The sequence below is a fragment of the Argiope bruennichi genome, chromosome 9 (assembly GCF_947563725.1).
Source record: "Argiope bruennichi chromosome 9, qqArgBrue1.1, whole genome shotgun sequence".
NCBI classification, from domain to species: Eukaryota; Metazoa; Arthropoda; class Arachnida; order Araneae; family Araneidae; genus Argiope; species Argiope bruennichi.
Window position 1 is genome coordinate 85,687,299 of NC_079159.1, and position 13,539 is coordinate 85,700,837.

Consider the following 13,539-nt stretch of genomic DNA (forward strand, 5'->3'; position numbering starts at 1 on the left):
CACTAGGGTTGGGTTGCAGCAGCATTCCATGAAATTATTTTTTAAAGTTGCATTTTTGTTTTTCTAATTATCCCTGTTTGAGAATTTCTTTTTTTTTTTTGATTCTGAGAGGTTAGTAATCAATAAAAATGTTGAAAAAAAATTATTAAAGCTCAAAAATAAAACTGAAAATGAATCAACATGCTAAAGAAATACAGATTGTCCTGTAGCTTATATCATTAAAAAAAAAAAAAAAAATTGAATAGTTTGATTTTTTTTAAGTTACTCCACTTTGGTCTTAAAAGGATATAAAATTTTGCAAAGTTTTTATTTCAGATTTAATGGAATGGTTTTCAATATACTCATCTAAATTTTATCATACAGCTCTGAATATTATTAGCTGAAAGTAAATGAATTATTGCCATTTGATAATTTATTTAAAAGTGTTCAAATATCATTTGGAAAAAAATAGGAACTAATCATTTCGTATTGTTTTAAAATATTTCAAGGGAAATGAAGATGCAATTTATATTGAAATGTAATAATGAGACTAATTCTGACATTCTAAACATTCTTTTGACAGATTATCAGAAGTAAGGATATCATGAATGAGGCTTTGAATGTAGTCTTAAAATTTGTTCTTAATCCAAATTGTAAAAGTTCCTTATAATTTTGATTTAATTAAAAGATGGTGAGGTAAAATATCTCATTTTCATTTTATTTAAAAAAAAAAATTATACCTAGTAATTGTAGTAAATATAACTAAATATTGGTTGGCTGCAAATGGAGCTGATCTGATCTATAGGCCAGGTTCCAATTGTCCTTGAAAACTCTGAATTTTATGTTGCTGTATTCAAATTCCTGGAAAAATACTTGGCTTTTTTTTAAAAGCATTTTTTTTGTGTGTGTGTGTGTGTGTGTCTGCATCTTTGTTTTTGGGAAAGATTTAATTATTTTTATTATTAGGAAATATCTTACTTTAAAAAGAAGGAAAAAAACTTCTTGTATCTTATAGTTGTTTCTAAATAGTTAGTTTTATTTAGTGTATAAAGTAATTTACTAGTTTAGAAGTATGTATATATTATAATCTAAATTTTTTGTGCATTTGAAAATTAATATTAAAATAAAATAGTTACTACTCTTTGATCCAAATAATAATAATTAAGCCTGCTAAAGTAATTATTAACACTACAGGATTCACAATATGTTTTAATTAGCTGATTAGCCTGTTGTCTTTTCTCAATAAAATATTTGAGAAATAAAATACTTACTTATTTGAACTTTTTAGGCTCCACCAAAACATACGGCACATGTTACGACTACAACTGTTACTGCTGCATGTGATAGTACAACTACTACAGTAGAGTCATCTGTTTCTGTAAATCAGAAGGTAAATTCTTTTCTTGGAACTTATAATGATATCATTAATTTTATTTTATTGAAATAATATTAACTTGGATAATATTTATTACATTAATTCTATAATTTTTGAACTACATCAGGAAACTTTTTTACCCTTATAATAATCTAGCTTTTTATACATGATTCTCACTAGGTTTTAACTGATTTTGACAAATATATGAGACATTTTCTGTATTTTAAGAATAACATTTTTGTAAAAAAAAATATTCGTTTTTTGAAAGAGTAATACAAATATATGATTTTCAAATGTATATTTTTAATTCCAAACAAACTCCAACATTAAATAATGTTTTTCTCTTCTAATTTCATAGAAGTATATTGTCGTTTTTTCCCTCCAGATAACTTACATTTAGAATTTATTAAACAGTCATTATATTTTCCTTTAGCACATAGTGGCTAGATATGTAGATAGATAAATAAGTAGTTTAATATATAATATGTAGATGATGTAATATCATGTAAATAAAATATGTAGATATAAGATATGTATTCTATTTAATATTTCCTCAATGTCTGTGATTAATGATGTTGTTTATTGCATGATTTCACCTTTTCAGTTTAACATAAATTCCTAATTAATAACATAACTATTTATCAAATATTTATAATATCTTATCACTAGAATCAAAATCATTTTGAGAATTATTTTCAAAGCTTTCACTTCTACTATCACTATCGAAATTTATGAAATTTTCTTAATTAATTTTTGGGCTGAATATATTAAAAATTGATTATAAAAGGCAGTGATATATCATTAGAGAAATGAATTACTTTGACCTGATGCTTAACTGACCAGGCAGACATGCCCACAATTCACACACAAAGTTTCAATGGGTCTGATAGAGGTAATCATGGGAAATGACCTAATCTTGTTACCTTCTATGTTATATACGTTTGCAACAGCAAAGTCACCTGAGAGGTGACTTACTATCATTAAGGGTTAACCTAAAAAATCAGAAATTATTTAACTTAAATATTATCCTATTAATTTTCTTAAAATTCTTTGATTTTCACTTATTTTACTACAAAGCTGTTCATTAGTCTTGCTTAGCATTTTAGTGCAGTATCTGTTTTTTTAGTTTTGTTTATATAATAATTATAAAAGTTGATTATTTATGATTTTCTAATTGTATTGTATTATAATTTGTGAAATTAAAATCATAATTAAATGTATTTTCAGTCCAATCAAGTTCCAGCTCCCACTCAGCCAAAGTCACAAAATTCTCATCATCATCAGCCTCCCAAGACATCTAGTGAAGTTACACAGGTAAAATATTTAATATGCTAAGAAATTTAGCATCGGATTTTTCTTTGATAAAATGTTATTTAAATTCGCTAGTCGGATATGAAATTGTGTTAATAGTTTCATTGGGTTCCATTTTTGGAATAAACTTAATTCATGAAATTAACATTCACTATTTTTTTTTAAAAGTTTGAAATTTCTGTTTTTCAAAAAGAATAAAGGGAAAAAAAAAGAAAAAAAAAAACCCTCAAAAAAATTCTGCTATATTAGCATTTAACATATGGCTCGTGCTTGCTTTAATTTTTCTCAGTTTCTGTATCTTTAAAAAAATTTTAGATTTATATTTCAGTGAAATTTTTATTTTTCTTGCTATGTTATCCACATTATGCAAAAGTGGCTGGCAGTTAAAAGTAATTGTACAATTTAATTCTTTAAAAAATTTCATTAAATGGTTTTGTAAAAAGTCAAAAATATGCATACCGGAATTTAAAAACTTATTAATATTTTCAAATAAGAAATATTTACTGCAACTTTAGAAATTAGTGAGCTTATATGCTTGCCAAATATGTTTTTAATAATGTGTTTATTTTTTGTTGGAATTATAAGCAGTTCTTTGTATTATTGCAATATGTCATATTCTTAAATCAGTTTTTAGATTGCATTTTGTTTATGACAAATCATTGAATACAAATGACTCAAGGTGCAATTTTAATTTTCTGAAATATTTTGAAAATTTGGCTAATCCAAGTTTAAATTAATTAAAAATTGAAAAAACTACAATTGAATTTATTCATTTTGGAAACATTTAAGTTCATGAAATTTTTTAGTTAACATTGTTTTACTGCTAATTTGGTTTAATTTAATCTTTTTTTTTTTTTTTAGCCGCAGGTAATTGTACGTCTTCAGAAGCCACCAGTACAGCAACAATATGTCGTCCAATCTTCTTCAAATACTGTCCAAAGAAAGGTATTTCTTAGTGTTGATTCAATAAATACTTGAGTGTCAATTTTAAAAATTAGGCCACTGATTCTTTTTACTATTACTCTTTTTTTTTTTTTTTTTTCCCCACTTCTGAACTTGTTCAAAATTTGATTACAAAAACATCCTTTTGAACAATAAGGTATTACTTTCGACTTGGAAGAAAAATATTTTGGTTTGAGCTAAGATAAATATAGCAAAATAAAATCACTCTAAAGTATTATTATATTATACTGATTTTGAAATTCCAAATGATCTCAGATTTTTGCTTTTTTTTTTTCCCCCTTTTGACTAAAGTTTTAAATAGATTAGAAAAGTTTCTTTGTTCTGGAAATTAATTGTAATGATTAGTTTTTACTCTAGGTATTAAAAAAAAAAGTAAACATAATCATAATTATTTTCCTGTGCTTATTTATTTCTTATACACATTGCTTTTTCCATCATGGACATTTTATTTCTTAAACTTTAGGGGAAATATTCATGTTTATTTGAATGATTTTTAATATTTCGAAATCAGTCTTTTATGTGCTACAAGATATATGAAATTTTTATTGTCTTTTTTAGGCTCCATCTCCTGCTAAACGTATTGTTAACACAGTCTTGTAAGTATTTGATTTATCTGTCTAATTTATTATTATGGTTAAGTGATTTGTTTTGTTCGCTCAGTGATTACAATTATCTTAATCAAGCAATCACAATAATATTATTAATGATTTTTAAATTAAACGAAATATTCATATGAAATGAGAAATGTGTAATCTTATTTCTAAAAAAGTTTTTGCTTTTGACTTATGAAATAAGGATCATTTCAGCAAACAAGTTTTTAGATGAAAATTAAAAATCTGTTAGTTGAATAACCGAAACAAAATATACAAATATTTTGCGAAAATATTAATCTAAAAATATATCAAATAAGAATATTAACAATTATTAAATAAATTTTTATTATTAATTATACTGAATTATATTAATAAATGATTAATATAATTATAATTATTAAATAAATATTATTCTAATCGTTTTTGATTCTGCCTCATTCAAGAAATGAAAACATAACCATTTTATAATTACTAAATTCCACTTCTGCCTTAATGCATTTTGTTAATGCAAAGAAAATATATCTTATAAATTTGGAAAAAAGTAAAATGCTTATGGCATTTTTTGATATATAATTTTATAAGTTCAATTTTTCATGTTAAATTTTTGTAATGTATTTTTCCCCTTTTTTAGAATTAATGAGCAACTGAAGAAAGATCAAAACAATGCTGTGAATCCAGATGTTAATAGTCCCTTCTTATCCAAAGCTGATGCATGCCGTCGACTTCTAAGTTATCATGTATATAATTCTCGAGAACCATCAGAACAGCAGCTAGAGGAAGGTATGTTCACAGTTTAAAAAGAAGAGAAATATTTTTTTTTTGCTTCTAATTAAAAAAATAATTAAATTTTCTGAGTAATTAATTTTTTTATTTGCTTTTATCCTGTAGAAGACAGGATGTTTGGGAAAAGATCAGAAAATGTGATGCGCAAAATGAAGTTGCTGTTTGGCAGGTTCTTTGCTGCTCAGAGCAAGAATAGTACTGTAAGTGTAGAATAATTTTTTAAAGAAGCAAACATATTTCTGTTGCAGAATTGATTTTTTTAGTAGCATGTATTTGCTTTAATTTTATTTTGATTGTATATAATTTTATTTTAATTGTATATACTTCACCATGTATTGAGGAATAGTATTTAATCATAGATAATTTAAATAATAAAAATCTTTACCATTTTTTCATAGATAAAGCATAATTGGAAAGAATATGGCTTCTATCCTGTTATTGTTATATCTAATTCTTTTAACAAATTTCACATTCATATTTCACTTTAATTTATGTAAATGAATTCATTTTATATCTGACTAGTCACCTTTGGTGGCCAGTTGTCTGGAATATTGGTTATCATTAACCTCAGAAACCCATGATACCATGGAATTGCCACACTTCAGTTGCTTTGCATATGCTCTACTCATTGTGAACATGAAACTTTCTAATGGAAGTCAGTCATGATATCATTGCGCTATTAAAAATGTAAATGTGTCGTTTACCTATCTTATAAATTTTGTGGTATTGTAATTGCACTGATGCCTGCATAACGTATGTCTCATAATTTATATAGATATTAAACAAAACCTTTAAGTTTGTTATAGTGGAAGAAAATTGTACGATTAGATAGCTGATGAAACAATGAAATTAGTTTGAAATACAGGGCACTTTTTGAAAATTTTGAAAAAAAAAAAAGTTTTAAGATATTGCTAAAGTTTAGCAAGAATTTATTACATCACTATGAAATTGGTATTATAGAAGGAGCAATTTTTTAAATTTTCAAATGGTGTAAAATTAATTTTAGTGGTGTGATTATATTTTTGGAAGTTTAACATGAATAAATTCCAAAATTCAACTTAATTTTTAATTAAAAATAGTTTAAATTTCAAAAAAAAAAAAAAAAAAAAGCAGCAGCCTCAATGTGTACATTCCCATCTTCCAAGATATACAAGTGTCAAATTGGGTAACTGTGGGTCAAATGGTCTGACCTGTAGAGTGCCACACACAATTACACATGCACAGCTTTGTTAGGAGCAAGAATAAATTCAAGGAATTGATTTATTTGTTTTGTTAGTATCTCTATATTATTCCTTTGTATAATATGGGGTATATTGGTGTCTCTAATTTTTAAGTCCAGTAAAATTAAGCTAGTCTATAATTTTCTTCAAATATTTATATTTGAATTGATTCAGATATGATTTTGATTTTTCAAATTACTTCAAACTTCAATTGATTTTTTTCATGAATTTGTATAAATTTCTAAAAGTAAATTCATAATTTACAGCATCCAAAAAGTGAGACTCCATCTCATGAAGCTGTGCAGATACAACGATTGCTCATTGAAGAAGAGCAGGAAGCTTTGGATGCTGAAAAAGCTATTGTTGCAGAAGGAGGAAGTAAGTTTTTACTATTTAAGATATTTGTCCAATTTTATGCTCATTAAAGCTTTATTCTTTATTTGCCATTTACAGTGGAGAATATTGTAAAACCTAGAATATGAGTTCTACTTTTATTATTGCTTTATATAAATGTCTGATTACAAGCTGTATTTTTTATTTTTAAGTAATTGCTTTTCTTCCCTGTGTAATACAGTAATTAATGAATTTATATATTATATTACTAGTTTTGAGTATTATTCATTGTTATTTTATAATTCTTATATCAGTGGCTGAAATCAAAGATTTTATACTAGACTTATTGAGTAATACCTTAAATATATCTAATTAGTAAGCAATAAAGTGTGTATAGTAATCAATTTTTCTTAATATTAAATATGCCATTATTGAATAGATTATATATTTGTAGCTGACATGTATTGTATTCCAGAGGATTGAAGCACTGTTGCCTGATGATAGCTATTTATGAATTCCAGTATTCATTCCATTATTTAAATTGATTCGAGCAGTTAGTGTGCTATGATAACTATTGAATATATTGTAAAACTTGTTTTTTGTTGGATTTTCAATAATTTAAACATTGGCATTCTTTCTTTCTGATTACTAAAATAAACTTTTTTTTCTTTGTGTAGCTATAACAATCCCACCTTCCCGCCATGCCTGGCTAGAACGAATTCGCTGTCCTCCATCTCCAGCTAATGATGATTTATGTGAAGTGGCAATTAAGCAGGAAAGAGTTAGCAGTTCCCCATCTTCTGAGCATGGTAATTTTTCAGAAATGGTAGCAGAACAAGAGAGGGTTCAACATTCCCCATCTCCAGTTCACCGCTTTTCTGAAAAAGATAGGTGTGCTTATGATCAAGATGATCATGATTGCCTGTGCAGAGAAGCCAGTGATCACCCAGAAGATAGTGATCCTTTGTTTAAAGAGGATGATAACCTTGAAGCACCTGTGATTGATAGTTGTGAAGATATTGTTGTGCCACCCAATGACAACGTTGAAAGGAGCCCTCCAACGCTTAAAAGAATAGTCATTAAACCCACAAGACGTAATGAAAGTGATTCTGAGGACCAGTCGCCTGTGCGGAAACGTGTGAAATTCAATAATAGTGCAGTGTCAAATTTAACATCATCTCAGAAGTATTTAAACACTACAAAACCTGAATTGAGTAGTTTTAATCCTATCCATAGGCCAGAGGTTACAAAGCAAAGTGATTTTGTGTTAAATAAGACAAATCACAAGGTTCCATCTATGAGTGGACCTTTCCAAAGTGATACTAGGATAGGTGACATGGTAACTGAACTGAGGAAAGAGTTCAATATGTCTCCTATGGAGATGGATGATGATACTCGGGTGGGTTCACATATAGTAGATTTTGATCCTTCCAGTGGGGTCAATCATCTTGTGGACTTTGATCCTCCCGTTCCTCGGACAGAGGAATCATGTGATTCAAATTTGTTGTATAACAGTAGTTTAAGAAATAACTGTACCGATAAGTACAGCTTTACTGTATTGAATGACTGGGCGCAGGATTATGTTCGACAAGTCCATCAGCCTAGTGAGTCAGACTTGGCTGTAAATAGCATCTTAACTAATCAAGACAATCCTGACTTGGATCTGTCCGGGTTAGATGGGTTGGAAGATCATTTGAATGATAGTCAACATTGCATTCCAAATGGGATCCAAGATGTTGAGACATCTGTGGAAAACGAAATGGATTATATTGGTTACTCTATTCCTAAGCATCAAAAGAGGTTTCAGGACTCTCCTATGCAACCTGCAAGTAACTGTTCTGGCACCGGAGACCAAGTGCAATGTGCCATTAGAAGTATTACTGAAGCAGATTCGCGTTATGATCGTGTCCATACGCATACAGACTTCATGTCTCTTAATAGGCACAGCCAGAATGCGCACATCGGTGGCTATGGCAGTAGCACAAGTTCTGGCATAGGCTCCACCAGTAGAAGAAGGCAACATGATGTGGATGAAGCAGTTAATAGTATTTTGATGTAGTATGGAAAGTGATTTCGTTCGTCTATTTCTACAAGCTGCCTGCCCAGGTGTCATAGGGCAATTATTTATTTTCATTGTTATGATTGTTATATAAGAGTTCTATTGATTTCATTCTCTGTGTATAGTTTGTGATATAAGAATTTTCTAATAAGTTGGTTAAAAAAGCATAAAAATCTTTAGAATTTTATGGTGAATTTATTGTATGTAAAAATTGACAATGAAAGTAACTGTAATAATTAGATGCTTTTTTACTTCCTCAATTTAGCAATAAAGAACGGAAAATATTCACAAGCAATAAATTCAGAGTTAAAGGGGTAAATGTAAAAAAAAGCCCTTTGTTTTCCAATCCATTGTCCAGTCTTTTTCTGTCATGTATTTGAATTCAGACTTTTTTGTGAATTAAATAATTTTGTTCAACCTACTTCTGTGTTGTTATAGTGATTCAGTACAAACTAGTGTAATATTTTTTGCTCGAACATTTTGTTGTGATTCGCAGAGGATTAAAAATTTGCTCAAGCATTTGTACTTAATCTTGCTCATTTTTATTCTATGCAAAATGACTTTGATCCTACTTGAACCTGCTAATTTATCTTAATGTTCCTTGTATATAATGTGCTTAGTGAGTAATTATGATGCATTTGAATCATTTTGAAGTAAGGGGTACTTTTATAAATTTTGAAACTTCCTTCGTGCTTCTCCTTGGTTCAGATATATTAATGATGATCAAATGCAAATCAAAGAACAAAAAGTTGTAGTTTTACATGTTTTCATTTTATCTATTTTTCTCATAACTGAAAAAAAAATTCTATTGTAGGAATTACTTTATTGCTTTTTTTTTAAAAAAAAAAGATAACCATTTTAATAGTTTATTTTTTATAAAATATATGAAAATTGTTATTGTTAGGTTTTATAATGTAAGTTATTGTACAATATAGAACTATCTTTTATCTACTTTTAATGTTAATTAGTATGTTGCTATAAATAATTTGAGAAATCAATCCATTCAGTTTAAAATTATTGTGAACGTATTGATTAAAATGTCTAGGTATTGATTTATTTTCTTTATTGATGATCATGAATGCATGCAATTGGAATTGAAAACATTATTTCCATTTGGAACTACAATGTTAAATATTGAAGGTTTTTTTCTTTGATTCTTTTACATAAATACATTCAAAATGTGTCATTTCAATTAACTATAAACTGTTGATAACCAGAAACTTTAAGTACTTTTGAAATTCAAATGTACTTTTATGTATTCATAAAAAAATATCCTTAATTGATCAGTTTTTGCAATTAAAGTACTTTATATTAGTGAGATTTCAGATTAAGGATAAAGAAATATTTAATTCATTGATGTGATTAACTGATCTTTATAATTTATTATATACAATTTCTTATATTAAAAGTCCCAAAATGTAATACATAATTTTGAATTTCATACCATGCGTCATCTTAGCTTATAGCATTTACTTATGGAAATACAGTATTGTGATGAAAATATTTTTAATGCTTGTTCAGTTGAAAAAAATTTATCAAGTAATATGGCTTTTATCATTGTGTAGTCAGCAGTAATAGTATTCAAGTTTAATATATTAGGCAATTTACAACATTTAGTACCATTTGAATTGAAAATTTCTTTGTAACTCGTTCATTTTAAGATAATAACTGTAATTTTAATTGTAAATTAACAATGAAACTAATGGTTGTTTTTTTAAAAAAAGAAATCAAAATTAAAATATTTTGAAATAGCTCGATTTTTTTAAAAAATAGTTTTTGTAATTATTACTCCCCCCCCCATCATGTTTAAACAATATTTATTTCAAACAATATTTAGTAATTTTGAAGTAGATAATTTTGATGAAAATAGGAAGTACTGAAAATACTTAGAGGAATTCTTATGTAGGGTTAAAATCTTAGCATGTATATTATGTATTTTTTATGCTTCATAAAGTTTGATTTTAATTTGAATATTTAGATAAGTTTGAAGCAATTTGTATAGTATTTAAATACTAAATGTAAGAAAATGTATTTAAATCAGAGACCTTAAGTTAATTCAGGTACACCATTACCCTTTTTTGATAAATGATTATTTTGGATTTTCTATCTTTTTCTTTCTAAATTTAATTATTACACTTACAGAAAGATTCGTCTATAGATTAAAAAATAAATGTTAAAATTTTTTTCCCCTTGAAAATGTTTATTTTATAATAATGGAACTAACATCAATGAACAAATAGACTTATTTTGTATTGAGAGCATTCCTAATATGTATGCTTATCTTGTGTTGATCTATTTTATCTGGAATTTGTTTCTGAAAATTCCAAATATATCATCTTGAAATACTGCTATTGCTGACCAATATGAATTTTCTGTGCATAAAAGCAGGCAGCTTGCACCTTTGCCTTATTGTAATTTATCTTGAATGTTGTGACAGCTTTCTTCGAAAGGTGATGCCAATGTACTTTTTGTGTGCTACAAACAAAGTGGTGATCTCTCTGGGTTTCCCCCTTGCCCAATTTGTAAAAAAAAAAAGAAAAAAAAATAACGAGAAAGAAATTGTAAATATTTTTCATGTTTTTCTAGAAAGTGCCTAATGGCTTGATGCAATTTTCACACGTTTGAAAATTAGTGGTGTAACAGCAATAATCAGTCATATAAAAATAAATGGTTGAGTTTACAGATTTCTGTTTTGTAATGTTTTAAGACAACAAAGCATTTTAAATGTAAATGTTCTTATGTGATATTATAAAACCAAGTACAGTCACACTAATTTTTGGTAGAGTACTCTTTTTTACCCCTCCCTTACTATTAGATTAATTCTCATGTAATACACTTATTTTTATTTATAAATTCTTATCTAATCCAATGAACTACTTTCAATCAAATACTGCTACACTACTAATTTTTTTTATTTAATTAAATAAATTCACGTTTTTGTGGAGACTGTAAAGGTTGAACTTGGTTTAAATATAAATTATTTATAGTTAAGATAAAGTTGCATTTGTACTTAAATAATTTATTTCATATTAAAACATTTTGTTAGTGAGAAAAGTAGGTTTATAAAATTTAAATTTTTAATCCAATAAATATGCAATATAATTTGCTTTCCTTATTGTGTTTGTTTAAAAATTGGAAGGGAATTTTCACCCCTCTTATTAGTACAAATTATTTTACAGTCTCTTTCTGTTACACATTCATACACAGACACAACATATATATATATCAACATGTGTATATCTATCTACATATTATGTATACATATTAAAAGATAAGATAGATGTATATTTTACTGTGTGGAAAAAGCACATTTTTGACTGTGATGTAGTTTTGCCCGAGGTGAAAACTTTGGAGAAAAAGTCACCAATGTTAATAATCATCTGTGGTGCCAGTTCTTTGTCTTTCATTTCAAGCTGAAGATGGTAGTGCCATCCTCTGGCTTCAAACATTGTTCCCCTGAAAATGGAAAAGGCTATGATGACATCACTTGAAATTGATTGCATGTACATGTTTATATGTGATAAAGCTCAAAATATATAAATATGTAATATGTATCTTCAAATTAAATGTAGCATCTCAGGGGTAGAAGTCATTACCTGAAGAGATTGTACAGAATGATATGTGAAAATTTTTTTACTTGATGGTTGTAAATATTTTATTAAACGTCACGGACATCTAAAAAGAAATGTTCTTGTGTTATGATTTCTCTAGTATTACAGACACACTCGTTATTCAGTACATATAAAGGTTTAGAAATGTGAATTTCGGATTGTTAGAAATTTAATCCTTTGAAATTTTATTTAACAAAATAATGATAAATAATAGCCCATAAAAATTGAAATAAATTTTTGTTGATCATTTATGGTCTGAAACAGAGGTTAAATTTAATATTCTTTCAAACATTAGTACAATAATTTTATAACAATATATATTATAATGAAATTGTTTTATATATCACGAAAGGAAATTTAATATGAAATGAATTTAAGTTATTAACTTTTCATGAAGCTCAGGCTTTCTTATAGCACTTTTCATTTAGATGAAGTTTTAGGTTCTATAGGAAATAACATTAAAGAAGAATATTAGATACTTAAAGAGAAATTATTAGGACTTAAAAGAGAAAAATAACACTTGTTAAAATAAATGCCAAAAGTACACAATGACTTGTTATTAATTCATTTTTAACTCTTTTTTTTTATTTCCATGAAGGTTGAACAAAAGCAATAATCATGTATACAAATTTTAAAGTATAGAAATAAGGCAATCTTCTGAAAGCTCTGTAATTATTTTTCAATGAATAATTTCTTAAATATGTTAGTTATTATATATTGTTTGCAATTGCTGTGGCAAACTTTGCGGGAAATTCAGTGGAATTACTGTCTCAATTCAATTTTCATTCAAGATTAGGGAAATATATCAAAAAGTATTTATTGAATAAATTCACATTTTTTCTCACATAAAAATCTTGATTACATGTACCCAAATAGAATGAATAATTTACCAATCCACTAAATTTTTCAAGAGTATTTTTGAAAAATTTATGCACAAGAGAAATGTTGAGATTAATAATAACTGTAGATCTATTGGTAGCATCAAATTTTAAATTAAATACAAGGCATTATGTGAGAAAATAACTGAGCATTTGGCAATAAAAAAAAATAGTATATTGAATATGTGACTTTTTTTTCTGCATATTGCTTGAGATGTTTTATATTCATTTTCAGAACACCTTTTTTTTCTTCTTTTGTCTTTTGAGAAAAAAATTAAATTGAACAATTAAGAAAACAGTGTTCTTTAAAAGTAAAAATTATTGAAAAAACTTGATTTTAATTTAGGAATGTCCCATAATTTTGTAGGGAATTTAAAAACTTTTACTCCAGAGGGAGTCTGTTGTTGAATATTCTCTTATTGATATAATGTGTA

At 26.9% G+C, this 13,539-nt stretch overlaps 1 protein-coding gene across 5 annotated transcripts in view; it reads left to right on the forward strand.

Moving 5' to 3' along the window:
* The window catches only part of LOC129983672 (mucin-4-like), a 37,821-nt gene extending 25,519 nt beyond the window's left edge, over nucleotides 1-12,302 (forward strand). For all 5 annotated transcript variants that reach the window (XM_056093247.1, XM_056093248.1, XM_056093249.1 and 2 more), the window contains 8 exons: nucleotides 1,268-1,369; nucleotides 2,582-2,668; nucleotides 3,527-3,610; nucleotides 4,187-4,224; nucleotides 4,853-5,001; nucleotides 5,110-5,204; nucleotides 6,491-6,602; nucleotides 7,235-12,302. In XM_056093247.1, coding sequence (XP_055949222.1) covers nucleotides 1,268-1,369; nucleotides 2,582-2,668; nucleotides 3,527-3,610; nucleotides 4,187-4,224; nucleotides 4,853-5,001; nucleotides 5,110-5,204; nucleotides 6,491-6,602; nucleotides 7,235-8,616 — 2,049 coding nt within the window. In that variant the 3' untranslated portion in view covers nucleotides 8,617-12,302. The remainder of the gene's footprint in view (nucleotides 1-1,267; nucleotides 1,370-2,581; nucleotides 2,669-3,526; nucleotides 3,611-4,186; nucleotides 4,225-4,852; nucleotides 5,002-5,109; nucleotides 5,205-6,490; nucleotides 6,603-7,234) is intronic.
* Nucleotides 12,303-13,539: the final 1,237 nt, after the last annotated feature.